The 27,609-nt window shown below is 40.5% G+C and overlaps 1 protein-coding gene across 4 annotated transcripts in view; it reads right to left on the bottom strand.

Moving 5' to 3' along the window:
* Nucleotides 1-1,602: 1,602 nt before the first annotated feature.
* The window catches only part of LOC144693945 (plastin-1-like), a 139,425-nt gene continuing 113,418 nt past the window's right edge, over nucleotides 1,603-27,609 (bottom strand). For all 4 annotated transcript variants that reach the window (XM_078564204.1, XM_078564203.1, XM_078564205.1 and 1 more), the window contains exons 11-16: nucleotides 25,416-25,494; nucleotides 22,823-22,937; nucleotides 17,756-17,889; nucleotides 13,415-13,538; nucleotides 5,539-5,663; nucleotides 1,603-3,768 (exon numbers count right to left, since the gene is read on the bottom strand). In XM_078564204.1, coding sequence (XP_078420330.1) covers nucleotides 3,636-3,768; nucleotides 5,539-5,663; nucleotides 13,415-13,538; nucleotides 17,756-17,889; nucleotides 22,823-22,937; nucleotides 25,416-25,494 — 710 coding nt within the window. In that variant the 3' untranslated portion in view covers nucleotides 1,603-3,635. The remainder of the gene's footprint in view (nucleotides 3,769-5,538; nucleotides 5,664-13,414; nucleotides 13,539-17,755; nucleotides 17,890-22,822; nucleotides 22,938-25,415; nucleotides 25,495-27,609) is intronic.

The following is a 27,609-nucleotide window of genomic DNA, read 5'->3' as shown; positions in this document are numbered from 1 at the left end:
ACCAAGGCAAAGAGAGGGTCCCAGGGTCATTGTTGCAGTGCTGGAGGCCTTCTTGGCAGAGGTACACAGGAGACAAATGATTCTACATGGGGCCAAGCGGCCGGCCATCAAGGTGCACCTGAGAAGGGATTGGGACCAAGTGGCCAGGGGAGGTCAATTCCTGGATTTGGACCCCAGCACCTGGCAGCAGTACCACAAGAAGTGTAATGATCTCACATGGGTGGTCAAGTTCAGTGAATGCATCTTGACATTTCCTATCCACCAAACTACCAGGCTCTCATGCTGCGCAATGCGCCACCCATCTCCCCCCCCCCCCCCCACCCCCACAGCACTCATCCATTAGAAGTCTTGGCACTAAGCACTCATGTCTAACAGCCAGAAACTCCCAGCTCACTTTACCAATGCTGCTGGCCTCTCAGTCACCTCTTGCTGCCTTCACATACTTCCAGCTATGCAGCTCTGTCAGGCTCAGTGCAGCACAATCACTGATATTCTGCTTTCTCTCTTGCAGGACAAGGTGGGACACAATAGAAGGCAGCAGAGCAGAGCTAGTGGAGGACCAGGACATCTGCATTGCCCGAGCCCTATGGTGGAAAGGATCTCTGCATTATGGTGCCAGCTGGGGCAGTGCCTGTGATACCTGGCTTGGGTGAGAACATTAAGAATGATGATACATTTTCAACCTTATGCCCCTTCTCAACTCCCAGCTCACCCTCTTCCTGTTATCTGGCATGGTGAGTGAGCTGTTGGTAGTGATGGGACATCTCATTTCCCAACTTGCCCCGTTCCCTCAGCCCGACCATCCCCTGCTTTCTGACACCCAAGAATCACCACATGCCAACCACAGTGGCCCCAGGAGGAGAGCAACACCTCACCATGGATGGAGAGGCTCCATTCCTGACCTGACATTTGCAGTCACAGGCTCAGATAACAGAACCGTGTATACCTGGGAGGCCAGTACAGAGATAGGATCAGCACATAGTGAACCACTGGGCATCAGTGAGCTGCAGCCAGACCAGGGGTAATGGAAGGTTCAGTCAGCTCAATGGAGGGTGAAGTCACACACTAGTCCTGCCACAAGGCATTTGGATGAAGTCCTCATTAAGGTGGCATACATGAGAAAGCTGATGGGCACACACACACTGAGATGCTGAGTGCATTGTCTGGCCTTGGACATCCTCTCGTCACTGTCAAGGTGCATGGAGGAAGAGTCTGGCTCCAACTTGCCCTCACGGTAGCCTCTGTTTCATCTCCCTGTCATGCTGAAGATTCAGAGGCACTGCAACTTCAGCCCCCATACTTGTTGCAGCCTATTTCTGGACAGATCACCTAATCTTCTGCCATCCCCATGAAGATGTGGCAACAGTCTTCGTCAAATCCAGGAACTCACCACAACCCCTCTAGAAACACTCCACAGTATCTCCAGACACTTTCTGACAACGAAAACCATGCCAAAGAAAGGCAATCCAGTTCCAGGAATCTGGTGTGTGATCCAAAAGAATAGGAATGTGCCCACATTCCCAAATATCTATACATAATCTAGAAAATAGAAGAATGTTAAAAAAAACAAACATGAATTTGTTGTACAGATAAATAGGCCAGTTGTATATTGGAATCTTTTTATTTGCCGAGTCGTTTAAGCCTTGTATTTGAAAATCACTCATTTTTGATGTCTACTGATATAAATAAATACATTTACGTCATGAAAACTGTTTACTCAACTTGATATTCAACATGTGTTTCTATTAAATGCTCCATCATACAGATCAGATAATAAACTTTGAATTCCATCACTGAAATGGAGTTATAACTAAAGTGAAGCTCTTTTACAGGTCACTTGGTCAGAACAAACCAATTTTAAAATAAATGCCCAATTAAATTTTAACCTTGCAGCTAGTCCATTTTCAGAACAGGCAGTGATAAGCTTTAGTAATTCAATTCCAGTGATTTGTCCCCAACTGCACTAACGTAAGTAAATAATTTTTTTAAATGACATTTTCCAGTTAGAGCCATACTAAGGTACGTTCTCAGCAGGTTTATGACAGTGTATTGAAAACAGGATATGCTACTCTTCAATGATCAGATCAGGATAAGGTAATTGTGCCACTCTGGTTCAATAGTGACCTCTGGCAGCTCCCGTTTCCAGCTTTAATTCATCATACAGGAAACAAAAAAGCCTTAAATGACTTCAAACTATCTTATACATACATAGCTATGTTGTAAGACAGATGGGAATAGATTTTTTAACATGCCACCTAAGCGTAAAATTAATGTTGCACAATGCCATCCATTATATAAACCACCCAAGGGTTAATGAAAATCAAACTGCAGCTGATCTGCCATAGCTCTTTTGTACCTGAGTGACAAGTTGAACATCTGCCCCCAATATTTAGATAACATTAACTCACTTTACTGGTGCTACATTGAAGCTGCAATGGCATTGATTGTGTAAACTATTCAAGTATCCTGCTGTAAATGCATTTTGAATAATGGTTTGCAACAACTCCTCCAAAAAAGTTTGAAATCATTGAAAGCAATGGAGTGCACAAAGAGGTTACCTGTATACCTGTGGAACTACATGCTGTGAAACCATTATTTTAATGAAATTTCCAATTCAACTACACTTAGGCAGCTCACTATATTAAAGGAACTTCTCATAATAGGAACCAAACAATAATAAAGATATATCCCCGATCTGCAGCTAATGAGATGGCAATGTACACCCAGTACAATACTATTATGTGAGCAACTGCATGGAGTGCTCTTACCGCATTACCTGATCCAAACACACAGAAATGCTGATTCAAGCATGCAATCTCTTCACAAATGAGTTATAGGTTTATTAGGATTGAAGCTTTTCATCACATACGAATTGTACATAATTCTGCTTTGTGGCAATTGTGATCAACATTACAAATTTTGTGAGCACTGCTGCAAGCAGGACTTGCAGCCATATGCTCAGGTGGCACCACTGCATCTTCAGTAACACAGCATACCTGTATCCGATTAAACTTTAATTACGTGGTTATCATTCAACAGAAATTACGGCTGAAGTTAAAAGTTGCAATTCAATCTCAGGGCACCGCAGGCATTCCGAAATCACTAAAGCCATGATTGATTTCTCTGTATCCTCATAAAAGCCACATATTGAATTACAGCTGACTCCTTCCACAGAACCCATTGTACATATTTAAATATTTGCAATTCAACGATAATAGAGGCAATTTACAAAACAGCAGCTATTTCCAAAAAGCAGATCAATTATGAATATGCTCAGCTACAAGAACTTTGGACACATTATTTTCATTGTAAGCAACACAGGAGATACACAAACTTGTCTGGTAGACGATGCGTTATAAATCGTAAACTGAAATAAGTGCAAGTTTTAATCTTAACAGCAACATTGAAAATTAACTATAAGAAAACTTAAAATACACAGACAATAGTTAACTTAGTGCTCAAGAAGGAAAATGATTTCCAGTTAGTATTTTGTTTCTGAAATTGTTCCCAATTATATTATATCCTCTGGTGAAAAGATTAAAAAATAGAATGACAGATAAATTCCGTGATTTGCAGGATTCTGAATGGTTTGATATGGCAGACAGGATCAATGTGAACATGATGCTCAGTTCTTTTCACACCTTTTTCAATCCTTTTCCCATTAAGCAAGCAAAGACAGTCATAACCATCTTTGGCTTCACTTCCACCAGATCTTCAGGCAATGCATATACACGAGTGCCTATCTTTCGTGCTACTGAAATGGCATATCTGAAAGAGACAAGCACACGTTAAAGAGTATTCAATTAACACTAGAAGTGCTACTTCTCGAAAGTGTCTTTTGTTCCTCCGCCCTGCATTTCATCTTCTAGTTTTTTTTTTTACGACCAGCCCACATTTTGAGAGGTGCATTTTGTTCGCAATTATTTTTGTAGCTTACTTGTGATAAATTATAGTAGAGGGTTCTCATCCAGGTTACTGACTCCTCGAACATTTTAAAAGATTCCTTTCAACATTTTAGCAATAACATTTCTCACTGACATTTCAGTTCAGAACTGATTACTATCAGTGACAGAAAATGGAAAAGCAGTAACTCCTACTCCAGCTCAAGCAACAAAATAGAATTGGAGGAACAGCACCTCATCTTCCGACAAGGCACTTTACAGTCTTCCGGACTTAATATTGAGTTCAACAATTTCAGATCATGAACACTCTCCTCCATCCCCACCTCCTTTTTCCAATAATTGATAATTTTTTTTTAAAACATATATATTTTTCTTTTCCCACCTATTTTTAAATTTATTTCGATCTATTGTTTCATCTCCACCTTTTAGCCCATTTCGATCTCTTCCCCCCACCCCACCCCTACTAGGGCCATCTGCCACTAGCTTGTCCTGTTTGCTACCCTTAATGTCCCCATTAGCACATCCACCGTCAACATCCCTTTGTCCTTTTGTCTATGACATCTTTAGCAGTCTCTTCCTGGCCTCCGCATTTCACTGGCCCCCTATCGAGCTCCTCCTGTCCCACCCCACTCTACCAGCTTATATTTCATCTCATTTCTATATTTTTTAGTTCTGATGAAGGGTCATACGGACTCGAATCATCAACTGTATCCCTCTCTGCAGATGATGTCAGACCTGCTGAGTTTTTCCAGGTATTTTTGTTTTAAAATAGAATTGGAACTCCTTTAAAACAATTCAAAATAGGATGTCCATCTACTTGATCATTTGCATTTAATTGACTTTGGGAGATGGGGTAAGAGGGGACGGTAACTGCATTTCAAGCAGCATTTTCTCCTGTTTACTTATCAGTTGAAAAGGCTGGGTGAAATACATAAATTCTATTGGATTTTAGTTTAATACAAGCAAATCTGGTGGATAAAAATACAAAAAAATCAAAAGGGCACCTCATAGTTATTAGGTGCTGTCTTTCAGAGAGACATTAAACTGAGGTAATGTATGCCCCTCAGATAGGTGTAAAACATCCCATGGCATTATTTCAAAGAAGAGTGGTGGAGTTACACCACCTCACACGCCACCCCCCCCCCACCCCCCCAATGTCCTGGCCAACATTTATTCCTTCAACCAACATCTGGCCATTATCACATTGGCTGGGATTTTCCGGCCGCACCATGGTGGGACCCACCACGCAGGATGCAGCAGGACCGGGACAACTAAAGATCCATCGACTTTCAGTGGGATCACATGATCCCAATGGCGGGCGGGGCTGGAAAATCCAGGCCAGTGTGTTTGCAGGAGCTTGCTGTGCATTTCCTACATTACAACAGTGATGACACTTCAAAAATATTTCACTAGCTGTAAAGCATCCTGGGCATCCTGGTCATGAAGGAGCTATATAAATGCAGGTCTTTTTTCAATTTTTAAAATACACTTAATTTTGAAACCAGGGTTTGTAGTTTTACTCCTATCCAAAACAACAGTCTCAAAAGGTACTTTAAATAAGAATCACCCATCCCAATTCGGCACAGGTATTTTTTTTAAGTAATTGGTACAGCATTAGGAACAACATCAAACTTACTTAGCATTGGTCAACTTGTCAGTGTCTGATAAGTCAGTCTGTTTCACCAGCTCATAGCGAATTGCATTAGGTACAATGGCATCTATCAAGTCTATAACAGGCAAACTGGTACAAATGCATTTATCCTGGGAGATAAAGAACAAAAAAAAAGTCCTTTAAACAAGGTGGATGACACAGTGGGACTCGTTTACATGCAATCACCCTGGACAACTGTGAATTTCCATAGAATGTGAAGCAACAAAAACTGGCCTGCTAAATAACAACCTTTGTTTGCCTAAATTTTGTACACCTTACAAGGATGAATACAATATAACATCTTAAAATATAATGATAAATGCTCACATTGGAAGAAATTTTGTTTATGCTGTAAAGGGTTGTGATATTTTTATTGGTGCTCAGAAGTCATCAACATCTGCACTCTCGGCATAAAACATGCATCAAAGCTTTCACTATCTTTTACATAAGAACATAAGAAATAGGAACAGGAGTAGACCATTTGGCCCCTTGAGCATGCTCCGCCATTCAATAAGAGCATGACTGATGATCTTGTTTCGATTTCCACATTCCCTTTTTACCCCCGATAATGTTTGATTCCTTTGCCTAACAAGAATCAATCTAACTCTGCCTTAAAAATATTAAATGGCCCCACCTCCACCATCTTCTGAGGCAAAGAATTCCAAAGTCACGCAACCCTCAGAGAAACAATTTCTCCTCACCTCTGTCCCCCCTAGTTCTGGACTCAGCCACAAGAGGAAACATCCTTTTGACATCCACCTTGTCAAGGCCGTTCAGGATCTTCTACCCATCACTCTTCTAAACTCAATTGGAAATAAGCCCAGTCTGTCTAATCTTTTCTCATAAGACAACCCACTCATTTGGGTATCAATCTAGTAAACCTCCTCTGAACCGCCTCCAATGCATTTACATCCTTCCTTAAATAAGGAGACCAAAACGGCACACAGTATTCGAGGTGCAGTCTCACCAATGGCCTGTATAACCGAAGCATAACACCCTTACTTTTATGTTCAATTCCTCTCGTAAAAAAGGATAGCATTCCATTAGCCTTCTTAATTACTTGCGGTACCTGCATGCTAACGTTTTGTGACTCATGTACTAGAACACCTAGATCTCTCTGCACCTCAGAATTATGCAGCCATTCTCCATTTAAGTAATACTCTGCTTTTTTGTTCTTCCTGCCAAAGTGAACAACTTCACACTTTCCCACATTATGCTCCATCTGCCAGATCTTTGCCCACTCATTCAACCTATCTACATCCATCTGCAACCTCATGTCCTCTTCATAACATACTCAACCTTTGTGTCATCTGCAAATTTAGCTACCATGTCTTCACGCCCCTTATCTAAGTCATTGATGTAAATCGTAAAAAAGTTGAGGCCCCAGTACAGACCCCGGTGCGCCTTCACTTGTCACATCCTGCCAATCTGAAAAATACCTATTTATGCATACTCTCTGCTTTCTGCCAGCCAATCTTCTATCCATGCTAATATGTTACCCTCTACACCATATGCTCTTATTTTCTGTAATAACATTGATGAGGCACCTTATCAAATGCCTTCTGGAAATCCAAGTACAGTATGTCTACAGGCTCCCCTTAATCCACTGTTACTCCTTCAAAAAAAATACTCCAATAAATTGGTTAAACATGATTTTCCTTTCACAAAACCATGCTGACTCTTCCTGATTGCCTGGAGCTCTTCTAAGTGCCCAGCTATAACTCCTTAAAGATCAATTCTAACAACTTCTCCAAACGGACGTCAAGCTAACTGGCCTATAGTTTTCTGCCTCCCTCCCTTCTTGAATAGAAGGGTTATACTTGCTACTTTCCAGTCTGATGGAACCTTTCCAGCATCTAGCGAATTTTGAAAATTAACACCAGCTCATCGAATACCTCATTAACCACCTCTTTTAAGACCCTAGGATGTAGTCCATCAGGACCGGAAGACTTGCCAGCCCACAGCTCCATCAATTTGCTCAGTACCGTTCCCCTAATGATTTCAATTTCACTAAGTTCCTCTCTCCCTTTCACCTCCTGATTTGTAGCCATTACCAGAATGCTTTTTGTATCCTCGATAGTCAGCCAAGAAGCAAAATATTTGTTCATTTCCTTATTATCTACTATTAATTCCCCACTGTCACTCTCTAGAGGACCAACACTCACTTTACTTACACTTTTCCTTTTTAAATACCTGTAGAAACTCTTGCTATCCATTTTTACATTTCTAGCTAGTTTCCTCTCATACTGTAATTTCTTCCTCCTGATTAATCTTTTAGTCATTCTCAGCCGTTCTTTATATTCTGACCAATCATCTGTCCTGCCACTCATCTTTGTGGAACTTTATGCTTTTTCCTTAAGTTTGATGCTTTCCTTAACTTCTTTAGTCAACCACGGATGGTGGGTCCTCCCCTTAGAATTTTCCTTTATAATAATGTACTTATTCTGAATAATCTAAAATATTGCCTTAAATGTGTGCCACTGCTTCTCTATTGATCTATCCTCTAGCCTAGTATCCCAGTTTACTTCAGCTAGCTCAGCTTTCATCCCCACATCATTGTCCTTATTTAAGTTTAAGATACTAGTCTTAGACCCACTCTCCTCCCTTTCAAACTGGGTATAAAATTCAATCATATTGTGGTCGCTGCTACCTTGGGGTGTCTTTACTCGGAGGTCATTAATTAATCCTGTCACATTACACAATACCAAGTCTAATATAATTTGCTCTCTGGTTGGTTCCATAACATGTTGCTCTAAGAAACTATGTTGAAAGCATTCTAAGAATTCCTCATCCAGGCTACTACTGCCAATCTAATTTTTCCGGTTTATATGTAGATTAAAATCACCCATGATCATTGCTGTCTCTTTATCACAAGCACACAATATTTTCTCTTGAATACTTTTTCCTATATGTTGGCCACTGTTAAGGGGCCTGTAGACCACTCCCACCAATAACTATTTTCCCCTACTATCCCTCATCTCAATCCAAACCAATTCTACATCCTGATCTCCTGAACCAAGGTCATCTCTAACTATTGCAACAATACCCTCTTTGATTAACAGTGCTACTCCTCCACATTTACCTAGCTTCCTATTCTTCTCAAATGTCATGTACCCCTCAATATTTAGGACCCAATCTTTGTCGCCCTGCAACCACGTCTCTGTAATTTTAACTCAATGAATCAACAGAACACATGGTGCACTGTATACCTTCCTAACTTAATGAATTTCCTGCTCTGTTAAGTCGTCTCCCACCATCAGTGAAGCGAAAAGATAAAACTCTGCCTCATTCAAACTGTCAGAAATCTCTTCCCCATCATCCTCAGCTTTTTCTGGGTCAATGATTTTCTTGCCAGTTACCAGTTTCCATTCACCCTGTACCTCTATGTTCACTGAACTACGTTGGCCCCAGTTCCATAAATGCTTGGATTTGAAAATTTCTCATCTTTATGTTCAAATCCCTCCATGACATTGACCCTCTCTATCTTTGTAATTTCCTCCAGCCTACAACCCTCTGAGAATTCTATGTTCCCCCCAGTTCTAGTCTTGAACTAGGGGGACACCGTTTTTCTCAGACAATCTTGAGTCTTTGGAACTCTTCCACAGAAAACAGTAGAGACAGGGTCACTGAATATTTTTAAGGCATAGATAGATAGAATCTTGACTAACAAGGGAGTCAAAGGTTATCAGGCGTAGATGCTACAATCAGATCAGCCATGATCTTATTGAATGGTGGAGCAAGCTCAATGATCCAAATAGCCTATTCTTGCTCCTAATTCATATGCTCCTATGGCCTCGTCTACCTCTATCTTCCTTCACCCCACTACTGACAGCGATACTTTCAACCATCCAGCCCAAGCTCTGGAATTTCCTCTCTAAACCTCCATGTCTCTCCAACTCTCTCTCCTCTTTAGGATGCTCCTTAAAACTTACTTCTTTGACCAACCTTTTAGTCACTTGCCATAATATCGCCTTCTCTGGCTCAGTGTTAATTTTACTCTGATTATGCTCCTGTGAAGCACCTTGGGACACTTACTATGTTAAATGAGTTATATAAATACAGGTAGTTGTAAAAAAAAAAAAAAAAAATTGAGTCCTCATGTAAAAGGTTAAGAGTCATATCATGGCAAGTGCCAGCATTCATGAAAAGTATCGCAATCTTACACTATTTTCTCAACTTTGCATGCAAAGACCATAGCTACATTCTGGAATTGTTGATATCATCCAATGGCTAGTGCTGCTTTCATAATCAATCGAAAAAGTTTTCACATTTTTAAAGCAGTGAGATTTTGTACTCTTCCTGAATCATGGGAGGGTACATCTTGTTCAAGCCCATTTGGTTACAGACAATAACAATGGAAGACTTCTTTTCGATTGTGCCCTACTCAGTGAAGGCAAGAGAAACGTTGGATCTGCAATGCGACCCATAATACAAACTGGGTTCAGTGGTCAATGTGCTTAAAAACCAATCGGACTCAGAAGTGAAAACCCCAGGCTCAAAAAGTGGCAAGTCTCCTTAAAGTATTTTCCTGCTTTCTGTCTCCCTCCTTATTCAAGAAAGTAGGGAGACAGAAAGCAAGAAACTGCAAGCTAGTTAGCCTAACACCTGTCATAGGGAAAGTGCTAGAATCCATTATTAAGGAAATTATAACAGGATAGTTAGAAAGTCATAATTTGATCAAGTAGAGTCAACATGGCTTTGTGAAAGGGAAATCATGTTTAACTAAGTTATCAGAGTTTTTTTGAGGAAGTAACCAGCAAGATGGATAAAGGGGACCTGTTGATGTGGTATATTTGGATTTCCAGATGGCATTTGATAAAGGTGCCACTTCAAAGGTGGCTACACAAAATAAGATTATATGGTGTAGTCGGCAACATATTAGTATGGATAAAGGATTGGTTAGCTAACAGGAAGCAGAGTAGTAGTGAAAAATGGGTCTTTTTCGGGTTGGCAAGCTGTAACTATGGGAGTTGCACAGGGATCAGTGCTGGGGCTTCAACTATTTACAATCAATTTGCCAATGATACCAAGATGGGTAGGAAAGTAAGTTGTCAAGAGGAGGTAGAGAGTCTGCAAAGAGATAAATGGGAGGATGGTGGCATAGTGGTAATGTCACTGGGCTAGTAATCTGGAGGCCTAGACTAAGTATTTGGGGAAATGGGTTCAAATCCCATGGCAGTTGGTGGAATTTAAATTCAATTAATAAAACCTGGAATTGAAAACTAGTTTCAGTAAATGATGACCATGGAACTATCACTGATTGTTGTAAAAACCCATCTGTTCCACTAATGCCCTTTAGGAAAAGAAATCCGCCATCCTTACCCAGTCTAGTCTAATTGGGATTCCAGATCCACAGCAATGTGATTGTTTTAAATGCCCTCTGAAATGGCCTGGCAAGTTATTCAGTTCAAGGGCAATTAGGGATGGGCAACAAATGCTAGCCTTGCCATCGACACCCACATCCCATGAAAGAATATTTTTTTTTTAAAAAGATGAATGGACAGATGTTTGACAGATGGAACATAAAGTGGGAACTTGTCTACTTTGGCAAGAGGAATAACAAAGCAATATACTATTCAAATGGAGAGAGATTGCAAAAACTTAGTGGTACAGACGGGTTTGGGTGTCCTGGTACATGAATCATAAAAGGTTTGCATACAGATACAGAAAGCGATTAGGAAGGCAAATGGAATGTTGGCATTTATTGCAAGGGGAATGGAATATAAAAGTAGGTAAGTTTTACTGCAGCTGTACAGGGCCTTGGTGAGACCAAATCTGGATTACTGTGCACAGCTTTGGTCTCCTTATTTGAAAGCTGATACAATTGCATTAGAAGCTGTTCAGAGAATGTTCACTCACCTCATTCCTTGGGGCGGGGAGACCTCTGTCACATGAGCAGGGCCATGTTATTAATTAAATTTTAAAACTTTTATTTTATCTTTATTTGCTTTTGGAACCTCATCTCACCCGTGGATGAGGTTTCCAAAAAATTGCAAAGGCCACTTGGCCTTTTCGCCTGCCTGCCAACCATTACATTGGATGGGCAGCAAAAAATTGAAGTTAATTGACTATTTAATGGCCATAATGGCCTTTTAATTGTTGGTGGGTGTGCTGCTGACTTCAGTGTGCCCGCTGACCGAACTATCACGTGACTGTGTCTTGACGTTGGCACGCTTGGCCGACGTCGATGCGCATCATTTCATGCTCAAGCTGGTCGGGCGTGTGCCCACCCGCCGAGCGAAAAATTCTGCCCTTGGATCTTATGAAGAAAGGTTGAACAGGTTGACCTATACCCATTGGAGTTTTAGAAGAATAAAGAGAGGTGATCTTATTGAAACATAAGATCCTGAAGGGATATGATAGGGTGGATACAGGAAGGATGTTTCCTCTTGTGGGAGACTAGAACTAGGGGACACAGTTTAAGAATAAGAGGTCTCCCTTTTAATCGAGATGAGGAGAATTTTTTTTCTCTCAAGAGGGTTGTTAGCCTGTGGAATTCTCTTCCCCAGAAAGCAGCAGAGGCTAGGTGATCGAATTTATTCAAGACAGAGTTAGACAGATTTTTGAAAAGCAAGGAAGTCAAAGGTTATTGTGGGTGGGGACAGCAGACAGGAAAGTGGAATTGACAACACAGCTAGATCAGCAAAAATCTTATTGAATGATGGAGCAGGCTCCAAGGGCCAAATGGCCTACTCCCTCTCCCAAGTCCTATGTTCACATGTTCCTTTAAGCAACAGTTTTGCATGTCAGGCTTGCACTTGGGAATTGGAATAAATTAAGTTGCAACATAGCAACTTTTCACAATTGTATGTATGGTGAAAGATGGAATTTTAGAACTGCTTTGTGCTGTAACTGGAATTGCAACTAAATATCTACATACATAATATGCATGAAGCTCAAACTACACAGTTGCATTATATATGTTGAACTGACACACTTTAAGAATACAGCATGGGCAGTGCAAAATAGGCAGTATTGCACTGGCTACCTGTTAAACGACCTACACAATGCTCACTCCTTTGACTTGATGAATTTCTTTACTGTTCTCGTTTTGCACAATTATGCAGGGGGCAAAAAAACAGCCTGGGGAATTTTCACAATGAGCAGTGCTTAACAATCCTCATACAAAATAGATTTCAAGATTGCAGCAGATTAGTTGGAACAGATGCCAGCACAAAAAGATCTTGATGAAGAACTGGTTTCAGGGGATTATAAACAGCAACACATCCTCGTACAAACCTCCACTCAGCAGACTGCATCATGTTATGAATGGAGAATTTTTGAGATTAGAAAATGGGATGCACTAAATCTATGATTTTATTTCCTTAAATAGTAGAATTGTATATTTATTGTACTATAAGTGCTATTTTAGGAATGTGTTTTAAGTGGGTGGGTAGAGAGCTCTGCCTCAGACAAATCTTTTAGCTAGATTGTAATTGAACAGAAATTGAAATTGGGAAAATTCACTTGCATTATATGAATGCTGAACAAGTGGAACATAACCAATAGGAAAGAAGAACAAAAAGCAATTACAAAGAAGAAAAAAGTAAACCTAAAGATGAGGAAGATAATTAAAGTTTGACAGATAGCTCAATAGTCACAATCCAATCAGATCTGGATGTACATGACAAACATGAAACATTGCTACACACAAGTGAGAGCAAACCAGAAATATTTTATCTTCAATTCTGTTGTTTGCCTTTAAAATATAGTGGTTAAATTCTGGGTAACAAATATCCAGGTTGATAATTTACATTCCAGCCTGTAACATGTCAGAGGGAGGCAGTGCTGGTCAGCAATTTCCCGACTCAAATCTAAAACCAAATTGAATAAGCTAAAATATCTCATCTTTTGCATTTACCTTGAAGCTAGTAATTGAGCTTTTTTTCTGTGCTTTTGCCAAGGTCTCATTTACCCATTTTATAATAATTTCATCTGTCACCTTAGATCCATCTCCAAGATCTGACAGCACCTTCAGAGTATACCTGAAAGAATCAAGTAAGAAGGTCAAAGATTAAACATTTGAAGTTAAAAAAAAAAAATAGCTTTTTCACATGTCCTTTTTATAACTTGTATCTGAACAAAGCAAATTCTGATTTCCATAATCCAACAGACTGATAATAAAAATCCAGCAATAACTGGGCAGCACTTCATTCAAATCTAGAGTGAAAGATGTGACACCTGATATGTTTTGCCATAGAGACTGAGGGAAGATGCAGTGGACAGAATACAAACTCTCAGCACCATGGTCACTTTTCATACACTTCCTTGAGGGCAGAATATCCTAACCTGATAAGTCAAATAACCTACCATATATACTCTTATAGAGCTCGAGTTTCCAAGACTATGTTTTTAGCCAAAAAGTAGGGAGTCAACTTTTACATGAGTAATAGTTTTGAGGAATAAAAACAGAAAATGCAGGAAAAACTCAGGTGGTCTGACAGCATCTGTGAAGAGTGAAACAGAATTAACTCTGAGTCCATATGACTCTCCTTCAGAGCTAAAGAGAGGTGAAATAGTTTTCAGGAGTTGAAATCCACTCTCTCCCATTGTCTCAATATCGCTGAGTTGCTGTGGAAGAATAAAATACATCTTAGTGGAACATTACAGCACAGTTCCCTTTCTCGTTAGCACCATAGTGGAATACTACAGCATAGTTCCCTCTCTCGTTAGCACCATAGTGGAATACTACAGCACAGTTCCCTCTTTTGTTCTAGCAGGCACACCTGCAGCTGCCAGCTAATTGAGCAGGAGGGAAGAAAGGGGAGTGTCACGGGCAGGCTTCCTGGAGTCCTTGAGACGGGGCTGGGATGTCTGCCCCCAGGATCAAGCAATGGTCATCTGTTCTCTAGAGTGTACACCCCCTAGCACTAAAGATAAGGTCAAGCATGGTTATCTATTCTCTGTCTCACTTTTTATTATTAAGTGAGCTTCCCCCAATATCCTGTATAGTCATAAACTTAGAATAGACTAATTGTGTGACAATGATTCTCAATGTAATTGATCATTGAAAGTTAGACAGCCTTATCACCTTCAAGCTCTTTGATATGTACAACTTCTACTATAAATACGTGTGTGCTCTGATGCTTCCTCAGAGTGTCAGCTAGCTACCTTGTATGCTACTGGGCTCTCCGTGATATCACGATTAATAAAGGCTTCCGAGACAAACCTCCTGGGTCTGAGTGTTCACTCCGATTTCCGCGACAGTTGCTAAATCAGAGTGTCCCCACCAAACCCACCCCCAAAAGTAGTGCGAGAGGGGCCAAAATGTATTTTTATTGATGAGTAAATAATAACCATGGAGACAGACATTAATTGGTCTACACTAAATTCATCACAATCAAATTCAAAAACAAAAGCCATATATACAATTTCATTGCTTTTTCCCTACAACATAAAAAAAATACTACCCAGTAGCAAAGCGTGTACTGAACATTTAATAAAATTCATAAAAATCAACCTCTGATGTCTTCAGAACCAAATAATACATCTCAATCTACTCTTGAATGGCATCATCATATGGGATCATCAACAGCATCATTGTCATCAGCCATATATCATTTCACAAACAATCATCTTCTGTGCCATCAAGCGCATTGGATATCACACATTTCTTGAATGATTTGACAATAATCTCAGTTCTGATTTCACCCCAGGCCTCCGTAACCCATTCACACAGGGTTGCTAACATCAGAGCCCATATGCTCCCTCCCCTCATTAATATCTTCTCTCCTCCGGTCATCCAGTCATTCCACTTCTTTCTCTCACTATCCTTTAAGGGTTTGTTTAGAGAGGCAACCAATAGTTGAACAAGGCTGGTTAGACCACTGGGAATTACTGCAACATCACTTTTTTTGTGATCTAACGTCAGCAACATCGACAAGGTGGGATCTGAACACGTCCCAGATGAGAAGATCTTTTTCTTTACATAATCCTCCTGGTTGGAAGCTTCAAACTTTGCTCAGCCTTATTTTCAAGCCACCTTCATCTATCCATTCTTTATCGTGAACCTGGATGACTACTCCTTTTGGGAATTGCTGTTTTGGGAGGGTTTATCTCTTGAATATCACCACTGGCTTAAGCTTTGTCCTGTCAAGACATACACGACAGCACAACAGAGAGTCCACTCTTTTCATGGCCAGTTGTCTTCACTAACACTGTTTTCCTCTCCAACTTTGCTCACTGTTTGACTGACTGACATGTCAAAATTCACAGAAGTGTCATCCAAGTTCCCAATACAAGCTAATCTGTATCCATTCTTTTGATTATGTTTGATTATAAACCGCTGAAATGTGATAAGCCTGTCATCAAGTTCTGTTGGGAGATGCTATGAAATCTTGGGTCTTCTGTTGTAGCACAAAATTATTTTTCTTCAAAAACCTAGAACACCACCCAGGGCTGGCTTTGAAATCGGCAACGCCTAATTTTCCTGCCTGATTCCGGGTGAAGTTTCAGGTAGATCCTCGAGAAACTAAGAGTCCATTCTGGCGATTTTCATTTGATTTATTTTGCAGCTTCATTTTCCAACTGTGGCCACATACCACGCTTTCCTCTACTTGCACATTTATTCTTAGGCATCTGCCTATGTTGTGTAGAGAGCTTGATCCAATCTCTTACATTCTTTTCCGATATCTTGAATTCTCTATTATTTATCTGCTCTGCAATTTCAACAAGTTTATGTTTGAACTGAGCGACATCTGCCATTCCTTCTTGATACCACATTGCCATATTAGAGGGGGGATTGGCAGGAATGTAGTACACACTAGTAAGGTGGTAGCCTTGACATTATGTGTTCATGTGCAACAGACATGGAGGAGCTGAACCACCGTCTTCAATGGTGTGCTATTCTATGATTTTATCAATGAGTAGGTTTGCACCAGGGCAAGTTTGACTGCAGCAAACAGGTGGCAAGTACAAAGAAATTGGATTTTTTTGGCTAAAAGTCGGGGGCCAACTTACACATGAAGTATATGAAAAATGAATGATTTTTTGGGAAAAAGTCGACTTTTACACAAGATCGACCATTACTCGAACATATATGGTACTGGATACCTGAAGGGTGAAAAGAACAAAAATAAAACTAAGATAATCTGATAGTGCTGGCTAGCTCAGTTGGCTAGATGGCTCACATGTAGCTCAGAATAATGCCAAGAGCCTAGGTTTGATTCCTGTTCCGGCTGAGGTAGGCTTGGCATCTGCCTCCTAGCCCTTCTACTGAGAGTGGAAGGCAATGGCAAACTCCCAGTGACAAAAACTGCCAAGGAAAATGGCTCAGGATGAAGCATCAGCAATGAGCCAAGGACCTGCCTTCAGGCAGAACATAAATGATGAAGAACCTGACAGTGAAAATTCAATCGCACCAGTATGAAGTGCATAATTTCTCCCCTCTGATGTAAATGCTTGCATCAAAACTTGGAAGGGCGTGAACCTGTGCTTTAGGACCTGGACAAAAAACAATCTAGAATTCCAGATTTCTCAATAGTTGCTATAGAAGAACTCAGCAGAGATAAAAAATAAAAAATTATACGAAAGTTTTCTTAAGAGCAAATTACATTTTTTTCTTGGTCAATCATTATTTTAATTGTGGTCACTTCTTTCCTGAACCCTTTGCTTTTAAAAAAAAGGCAATGCAGTTTCTATTCATAAAATAGTTGAATATAGAAAAATGTCTGCTAAGAACGATATGCACAAGTTTTAACATGTGATAATGGATAGGATAACAATGGTACTGTTATGGCATGCAATGTAACCTGCATTTGTTAGTGGTTTAAGAAAAAAAACCTACATTGAGTTGAAACATGAATCGCATAGATCTGGCTCAGGATAATTTCTACTCATTTATCCTACCAACTCAAGGAATGAAAACATTCTCAAGTGTTATAAATGGAGGATACAAATCTGTGTTCTTAGTGTAGAAAAAAAATTCACAGCTTTGGCAGAGTGGTATACATGGTGTTCAATAACAATCAGCTCTTTCCAAGTAAAATTAAATCCGATTTATTTGTTCCACCTATCCCAACATCATGCCAAAGAACATTTCTCAAAACAAAGGAGCTTAGCTTGCAGAATTAGCTCTTTTGATGTTTCTGTATAATTTTAAATTCATTCACAACCCTTCAAAGCTCATATTGTCAAGGTGAGCACAAGACATTTTAAATTTAAAAAAAATTTACATCACTGCATCAACTAGAGATTATCTTACCTTCTCATAAGCTGCCAGATCAGTGCCAGAGTAAGTGTTGGATTGCCATCATTCAAGTCTTGCCCACCAATACCCACAAGGGAGAAGCTGGCCTTGGTTTTACCCAGTTCAACGGCATAGTTGCAGTTTTCAAGCTAAAGCCAGCGAGAACACATTTCAGATTAAGCTGTGACACTAAGTTTGTGCAAAATCAGTCTCCAATGCAACAATTAGGAATGAGGCAGAATGATTTTACTGGGCTTTCAGTACACAGCAAAATTGTGTGGGAAAACTGACACACAACAGACAAAGTTATTTTCTTTAAATTACTGTAAGTTTATTTTTTTTAAAAGAAACATTTCCAAAGTTATTTTCATTCAGTTACCATCAATGAATCTTAAAATCTTGTCGCTGGAACTTGGGCCTAAAATAACGGAGGCTGCCTAACAGAGTGCAATTCCTACCAACACTTGGGGCTGAATTAAATGCCGGTGGTGGTGTTGCAACAGCAGGCCGGGAAGCCTGGGTAACCTGACCGTGGCCATTTCCAGGAGCTCACCACAATTCTGTACCCATCAGTCAATTATCTGCCTGGCACTGGGGCTCCTGTACCTACAAGGGTAGGAATCCAGCTTCCAAGAGCTGCCAGCCAATTGGAGGGCTGGCTACTCTCCATTCCCAGCAGCTTCACCAGAGACAGTGACCACAGCTGGGATTGCAGCTGGCCAGAACCTGAAAAATGGAGCAGGCCCAGAACCGAGCTAAGTGGGGTTGGGCATGCCGTGACCAGTTAAGCAGACCTCAAGTGAGGGGATGGGAAAGGGGAATCATTGCTGAGGGCAGGGGGCGGATGAATGGCTGGAGGGGCTGGAAAAAAAAAAACAGGCCTGCCACCAGCGGAGCCCTCCATGGGCCAAAAGAGCTGAATTGAGAGGCCCCCGCCCCGCCTGAGCCCACAAGGAGGCTGCTAGCTTTCGCTGGGTGGCCTCTCCACGTGGTGAAGGGATCTTCCCTCCCCCCCACCAGACGCTCATCACTGCCAGAATGTTATAATGGCCTTAACTGGCCACTCAAGGGCTTCTATGTCAGCAAGTCAGAGCTTTCCTTTATCCTTTTCTGTATTTTTAATTATTTAATAAGGAAAACAAGATGATGATTGACATCCAGTTCACTTACAACCACCAACGCAGAGGACATATTTTGTGGTGCAAATGTGTTGTTGTGATATGACAACACTATCCTTCCAATATTATTTTGACTAGAATCTCACAGCTCTTTCATCTTCATTAAACACATGTAGATCAATCAGAACCAGAGACATCCAGGATGTTCATTTGGTAAAGGTATATGCATTGTGGAACTGAGCCACATAGTTGAGAAAGGTTGGAGGTTCTAACACCAATCCAAGCTGGATTAGCAGATTCTCTTGAGGCAGCAGTGGGGATTCCTGCAATTGGCTTTAAAATTAATCAGCTAGAGAAGGGGCAGACTGAGTACAGTTGGGGGAAGATACTTTAGAGCTTCTGTTTCCAATTTCTACCCAGTGCCCTGCTGAAAACCTAATATGAAGACAGGATTGCCTCAGCTGTGGTATCCCCAAGTCCAAATAGTGCATTGATAATAAGTGTCTAGTTTGACACAGAAGAATGGCAACTTGGCTGAGATACGAGGGGGTAACTGGTGCTTGTGCAATTGTATTCCCTCAGGAGTCAACATTTCCAGGATGGGGAGAAAATTGGGAAAATTAAGCAGCAATTGATTCAGGCAGCAAGAATGAACATTAATTGTATAAATTAAGGTCAAGTGCATACAGGTTAGGGACACTCGTTGGGTAGTTATTTGTTCACATAAAGAGACACTCCTTCAGCAACCAATGGATGCCACACAAGTTGGAGTGCACCAGCCGCCCCGGGAGCATTATTTTAATTTAATAAGTTTTTGTTAAAGCTTCTGGTTTTAGTTATAGTGCCCCTTTAAGGGGCTGTTAATTAGCCTTTTTTTTTTAATTGGTATACTCAAAAGAGTATAAAGCGACGTTTATTAACACTTGTGGTGTGAGCTATATATTTGTAAATATTTCAGTTTGTGAATAAATCTTAAACTGAGTAAAGGTTGACTTCTGGTCGTCTCCTTCACCTATTGGTGATAGGAGGTTTAAAATGGCAGCAGAGAATGGTTGCCTAAAGATAAATGTTAGAAACCAAGAATTTTTTTTTCAAGATAGAAAGATTATAATTCCAGTAGTTTTTGTGAAGAATGGCTGAAAGCAAGTGTAAATTGTCAGGTCATGATTATTTGATGTTCTCAGAGTCTGAACCTCATGATCAGTGGAAGAATGAAGTGGATATGTGGACACAGGTTACGTCCCTACCAAGAAGGAGGCACGGTTTGGCCTTGGAATTGTTGCTCTCGAACAGAAGTAAAATCACAAGCAAAGTATTTTGTGAGCTGAAAGCCCTTCAGTTGGAAACTGAAGATTTGGATCTTCTATTAAGCTTCATGGATGAAATTTACCAGAGGGGAGATCTAATGGATGCTTACAAGGCATGGTCAGATTTTCATGGATTCCAAAAGTCGGACAGCCATTCCATGGAGGAATACATCATGGACTTTAACTGACTGTATCAAAGGTTGCAGAAGTCGCATTTGGAGATTCCTTGTTCAGCGCTCACATTTAAATTACTGGATTGTTCTAAGGTGTCGCATATGGACAGGCTCCTGGTCTTAACTGGGGTGCAGCTTTCAGAAAGACACTCCCTTTTGGAGATGTCTACTGCTTGAAAAAAAAAATCCTGGGGAAGCAGTCGTTTCCAGCAGTTTTGATGGCACAAACGGGACATTCAGCAGTGTCAAAAAATAAACGGAGGACTCAACTGACTGTGGCATTTCAAGATCATCCAAATACTCCAGGTGGGTGCCAGCACAAAGGAAGAGTTACAGGCAGAAGGAATGAGGATGCAAGCACTTTTAGCAGATATGGATACCACAGTACATGGCAGGGTTGGAGCAGCAATAGCAGGCGAATGAGCCCCAGGAATGCCCAGCGAACAGTTAACAGGTGCTTCAGGTGTGACTCAAAATATCCATTATGCGATGAACTGTCTAAAGCAGAGCAGCAGGATTCTTGAATTGACACATGACACAGGTAATTCAGAGGCTGAAGGTGATGATAACGAACAATCTGAAGGACTAGTCACAAGAATCTTGGATTCATTTAACTATGCGAGTTAATAAGATAATGGTTCCAACTCGATAGTTTGTGGAACAGATTGGCTAAAATGTGGTTATCCAGATTCACTCAGTAGTGAGGATCAACACAAGGTCAGGGAATCTGAAAATTCTACTTCTACTCTTCTGGCCACATATTTGAGAGAGTGTAGATCTATTGACATAAAAGCCATGTTTCTGCGAGGTGAAAAATTTGAGACAGAAGTGTTTCTGAAACCACCTAAAGAGACGAGCGATGCAAAAAAAGGAAGCTACGGAAACTAAATAAATGCATTTATGGCCCAAATGATGCCTCGAGGGGGTGGTATTTTTCAGAGAGATCTGTTCTGCTGAAAGTAGGCTGTGTTCAACTAAACGCAGATTCCAGAATGTTTTATTGGCATTAAAAAGGAAAACTTTCAGGCATCTTGATGATCCATGTTGATGACTTCCTATGAGATGGTAATGTGGAATTTGAGAAATGCGTTATTAATAAAGGTTAAAGTGGAATTTAAGACTGGGAGTCAGGCTTCAGGTGCTTTTAAATATTTAGTTTAGACATTAAGCAGAATAGGTCCGAAATTTGAATCAGCAATCCTTTTTAAAGAGAGTGTTCCTCCTTTCCCAGTTAATCGCACCAGGTCATCACAGAAAAATGTCACATCCAAAAGAAGAAACAACAGTTGCAAAGCTCAGTTGCTCAGTGCTCAGACAAGACCGGATGCTAGTTTTGATGCATTGATGAAGCACCCTAAAGTCAAGGATGTTTTAAGGGCAAATAAAGCTTAAAAAAATAAATATGGAGAAATGTGTATTTGAGTTTCCATCCTAGGAATCATAAAATTAGTCATTTTGATGATGCTTCTCATGCAATCTTCCTGATAGATATTTGAGGGCAGTGGGTTTCATAATATTTTTGGTGGGTGAAAATGGGGAATGTTCCCTTTTGCCTGGGATGCTAAGAAAATAAAAAGGGTTGTTAAGAGTACGTTAGCTATGGAAACATTGGCTCTTGTGGAGGCAGTGGATCTGGGATTCTATTTGTTATATATTTTGGGGAAATGCTATTCAAAAAAAGTACGCTGAAAACAGTTCATCCATTGAATGTTACATAAATAATCATTCCTTGTTGGACAACGTACACTCTACAAAAAAAAATGTATGTGAAAGATTAAGGATCGACCTTGCTAGTGTAAAACAAATGTTATGAAAGAAAAAGGAAGTCTCCAAGACCAAATGAGTTATCAAAAGGGCAAGTTATCAATTATCCAATTGTTTCACAAAAGGGCGTGATTGTACCAAAAGAAGAGGAGCATCTTGAAATGTATTGTTTTATAGAGAATATGGAAAATCATTTTTTTCTTTTTCAATTTGTTTTGAAATTATATTTGTGAATATTGTTTAAGTTTTATTTAAAAACAAATGGGTATCTTAATGGCATAAGTTGAAGCAGGGTCAAAGTGCTGAATGGCCTCCTCCTGCTCCTAGGTCCTATATTCCTATGTTAAATTAAGGCTAAATGTATACAGGTACTCACTGGATAATTACTTGTGCACATATAAAGAGACACTTATTGACACTGGTGGTGGGTTGTAGAGTTAGGAGCTATACATTTCTAATGTTCCGCTTTGTGAGTAAGTCTAAAACTGAGTAAAGATGGACTTCTGGTCTCCCCCTTCACCCACTGGCTGTAAGAAGTTTAGCGATGAACAGGTTCTTCCAGCTTTATTACAGAATAAGAATATCACCAAATGAGTCACGAGTCTAATATTTAGGATATAAATCCATGTCCAGCACAAAGAAACAAGCATGCATCCTAAAAAAAAAATGCATTATTAGTGTTCTCAGGTTGATTAAGAGGAGATCATTTATTCAACATACCTTCTTCATGTTAGCCCCAAGCTGTGGATAGGGAGGCCTGTTGACACGAATCCAATCCACCGGTACAGTGACTTTCTCATATAACTGGAATATTACTAAGCCATCAACCAGGTCACTGGATTGAAGCAAAACAGCAGCAGGTAAGCATTTTACGTAGACTTATTATAAAGTTTCAAACAAGCATAATGAAGAAATGTGTGTAACCAGAATGTCATAGCCTGCCTTTTCTCTTTATGGATGTTGACAGGCCTGCTAACCTGCTATTGCATGTATACCATGTTCAGTTTTATTTCTGATTTCTAACATCTGCAGTTTTTCCTTTATATTAAACGAGCCTGCCCTGGCAGAGGTGACAATGCCGTGCAATGTTTTCTTTATTTGTTTGAGGGATGTGACGGTCACTGACAAAGGCATGATTTATGGCTCATACCCAGTTACCCTGAGGTGGTGGCGGTAGGCCTTCACTTTGAACACTTTCAGTTTTTCCTGGTGCTCCCACGCTGGGGTTTGGTTGGGAATTCCAGGGTTCTGACCCAGCAGTTATAAATTGGTGCATTGTACCAGGTACTGGTTAGAATCCTGGTACATACGCATGTGATTGTGTATAAAGGAAATGCCTGACATCAGCTGAGCCATTACTGATTTGATGGAAGAGAGATCCAGCGTGAAGGCAAAAGAAAACAAATCCAACAGAAACCCTATCCTAGTTCAAGAACAATTTGGACTCTTCCTCCATGACCTAACACCCAGTAACTGTGCTGATCTCCATTTCACTTCATTTAGATGGCTGGGACACCTGTTGGGAGCAGATGAATGCATCACTGGGTCCAATGATGTAATCAGCAATCCAATGTGATTGAGTATAACTTCACAGGATTTGTTTCAGGCACTAACCTACTTCTATTTAAAGGGGCACTAAGGTCATAGCATTCTGTGAGTTGTTGAACTGAGTGGATTTCTAACAAACTTTTGAACTATAATTTTTTGCCATAGTTATGCTGATTAAGCTCTCACAGCTCATGAGTGTCAGTGGAATACAATACAGATTCTACAATGGGTAGGAGATGCACTCTGCCAGAATATTACTGTCAAGACAGGGAAGACAAAATTTTACCCATGTTGCAGATGTGATTTAACTAGTGTATTATACATTATTTGAATAACCTTTACAGACTTCTATACTAATGTATCCCAATACTCTATTAGCTTTGCCATATTGTCGAGACATTTGAATGATTAGAGATTGAGTATTGCTGAAAACAGAGACATATCAAAGCTTTTCATCTTGCACTCATCAGGACATTTTGCAAGAATACCAATATAAAGGGGAAAGAATAATTTATACTGTTTGAGGGGAGTGTGCTGATTGTTTGGCAAGTGGACTCTGATGGTAGAGTGATGGAGAATGCACTAGTGATGGTGACTGACAGTTAACTGCCAAGTATTGTTTGAAATTTTAACCAGGCAGCTTGACCCTGAATGGTCAAGGTCTCATCAGCAACCTTCTAAATAGGGCCCGAGCCACTTGCTCACTATGCAAGCTTGATGCTGAAATAGGGTGCATCAAAGGCATCCTGCGGGATAATTACTTCCCTGATCAGACCATTCTGCACTGTATATCATGCAAACTCATGAACGAGCCTAAGGTAGAACCTTAGATGCCCCAGAGTATTAGCCTGGGCCTCTGGGTTACTAGTTCAGTGACATTACCACTATGCCACCATCTCACCCACATGAAAAAGAAATACTGGGAAATAATGGAACAAATTGGGACAAACAACAGAAACAGAGTGTGGCCTAATGGGATATAGTGTTTTCCAGAGCTATATGATGACCCCTTTACTGTTTATTATTTTTCACAAAAATATGTTCAATGGTCAGCAAAAAGGAAGAGTTAATTGCAAATTCATTTCGATAAGTGAATGGACCTTATGGTTCCTTATGTAACAGGGAGGGATTTTCCAGAATTTCTCTTGAAACTAGTCACGGGTCATTTTTAAAATCTATTTGCCTCCTTTAGTTATTAGGAGTACAAGCAGCTGGAGAAGGCAGAATATGAGGTTGCATCATTTGGTAGATAGGATGCTTAGTGATGAGCCTAATGATCTTTTCTCACCCCTCTTTTGTATTGTCTATGAATGTGGACATACAGTTAGTTTCAATATCCAGACCTTTCATGTACTTTGGGAACAGCAAAGGTCCAAGCAGGATCTCATGTTATGCCACATGTCCATGACCTCAGACTGACACACAACACCTTTTGTTAGTACTCTTTGGGCGAACTCCTTTGCTCTACTGTGGATTCCAATTGCTTTTAGTTCCACACAAAATTTTTCATATGGAATGTATCAAGAAATTTGTGGAAGTCCAAAAAAAAAACTGTCAAGTGTTCCATACTTGTTTTCCTTGGACTATCCTTAACCAAGTCAAGGAGGGCTGACAGACAGTGGAGAAAATTTGTCAATGAGCCATGACTGGTTCTAGACACCAAGTAGTTTTTCAGTACCTAAAATTTCCAAAAGGAGCAAGAGTATTATAAATTATTTACTTTTTTTTAAGAAGAAACATTAAACTGAAGATAAACATATTTTACCTGTAAAGGTGATTGACAAAGGGACTCACCCCTTGTGAATTCATCCAGTTCCTGAAGGTTCTTTCTTCCCTCGATTCACCTAGAACAATATAGGATTAATGGAGAAAGTACGGAGTAGCATGATAAAACAAAATAAGGAACCTTATAAAGACTGATGCAAAAGGCAAGGGGTAGGGGAAAATTACAGTACTTGATTCTCCAGTATGATTTTGTTGGTCTGGAAGTCACTTTGATGCACCTATTGTCCACAACAGTCACATCCTGCTGGTTACTTTATAAATGCTATCAATTAAGATTTTTTTCAAACAAAAAGCATAATCCCTCAATTTGCTTTCAAAATAGCGGCAAGGCTAATGGCGTTCACCATTATTTCCACACAAATGCTTTAGCACCTTCAAGTAAGGGCAAATGGCTGCTGGGATGAGGAACTTCAGTTATGGATTCGAGAAACTAGGATTGCTTCCCTTGGAGAAAAGGCGGCTGAGAGAGGCGATTTGCCTCAAAATTATGAGGGGACTGAACAGAGTAGATAGGGAGAAACTGCTCCCACTTGCAAAAGGATTAAGAATGAGGGGGCACAGATTTAAAGTAATTGTCAAAAGAAGCGAAAGCAATATGAAAAATAACATTTTCACACAGTGAGTGGCTAAGGTCTGGAATGCATTGCCTGAGAGCATGGTGGGGGCAAGTTTAATCAAAGCATTCAAAAGGGATTTAGACTGTAGACACAATGGGATTATCCTCCTTCTGCACTGTAACAATTCTGTGATACATATGGAAATCCAAAAGTTGCATCCCACGTTTTGGCTTGCTATTGAAGTGTATTGAACAGCAAGTACTTGCACAATAGAATCAAAGTAAGACTGACGACAGAGGTGAGAGCTGGTGTAAAGTGATGCAATAAGCCTGTCCTGGAGCCATTTAAAGGTCCTCACATTTAATTAAGCCTGGATTAGCTGGCAGAGACCCTTTCAACAATGAGCTAAGCCTTAATTACAGATAACTCACCTCTCTGGCACTGGAAATTAACTATTACAAGTGTGGAGTCCTGTCTCTTCAGGCTTTAATTGTTGTTTCTTGCATTTTAACAGCAACTACACTTCAAAAAGTGCTTCATATTTGGAAAGCACTTTGAGATTTCCTGAGGTTATGAAAGATACTCTATAAAAGCAAGTTTTTTTTCATAGGATATTTAAAAATTGTAAATTTCAGTTTCTTTAATATATTCGTTCATGACATGTAGGCATCGCTGGCAAGGCCAACGTTTGTTGCCCATCTCTAACTTCCCTTGAACGGAGAGGCTTGCTCAGCCATTTCAGAGGGCAGGTAAGAGTCAAACACGTTGATCTGGGACTGGAGTCACATGGAGGCCAGAACAGGTAAGGACAGCAGATTCCCTTCCCTAAAAGGACCTAATAAGCCAGATGGGTTTTTATAACAATGTCATGGTCACCATTTGTGAGATTAGTATTATACTTCAGATTTCATCATTGAATTTAAATTCCACCATGGTGGGATTTGAACCGATGGGCAGAAGCTTTGGTTCGGCGAGCAGCAGCAGGCCCCGCTCACCAATGCGTAAAACGACACGCGGTGACGCCCGACGTCACCGCGCTTCACGCAGATTTTCAGTTCGGCGGGCGCACAGCCGACTCCACTGCGCACCCGCCGAACTGTCAAAAGCCAATTAAGGCCATTTAAAAACTAATTAAATTAATTAACTGAGCTGCCCATCCAACCTTAAGGTTGGCGGGGGGCAGGCGAAGAGCCCAGGCGGCCTTCACATTTATCATGAAACCTCATCCACGGGCGCGATGAGGTTTCATGAAGGGTTTTAAAGTTTAATAAAAATTAATAAAATTCATTGACAGTGTCTTAAAAAAAAATTTTTCTCTATTAAACTTTTCAAAAATAAAGCTCATCTCCCTGAGGCAGCTCTTTGCCTCAGGGGAGATTTCTGCACTCTTTCGCACGCATGCACGAAAGAGCGCAGGCCCCGACAGCCTACTCGCCCCCCCCCCCCCGCTGCACAGGGAGCGCTCAGTGCTTCCAGGTGCGCATCACGCTGGGGGGGGGGCCTTAATTGGCCCACCCACAGAAAATGGGCTACACGTCCACCCGCACCCGACGGGGAGAAAATTCTCCCCCATGTCTCCACAGCATTAGCCTGGAACGCAGGATTACTACCCCAGTG

Source organism: Cetorhinus maximus, chromosome 19, assembly GCF_964194155.1.
Source record: "Cetorhinus maximus chromosome 19, sCetMax3.hap1.1, whole genome shotgun sequence".
NCBI classification, from domain to species: Eukaryota; Metazoa; Chordata; class Chondrichthyes; order Lamniformes; family Cetorhinidae; genus Cetorhinus; species Cetorhinus maximus.
Note: the sequence above shows the minus strand (reverse complement) of the source record. Positions and strands in the feature narration are given on the sequence as shown.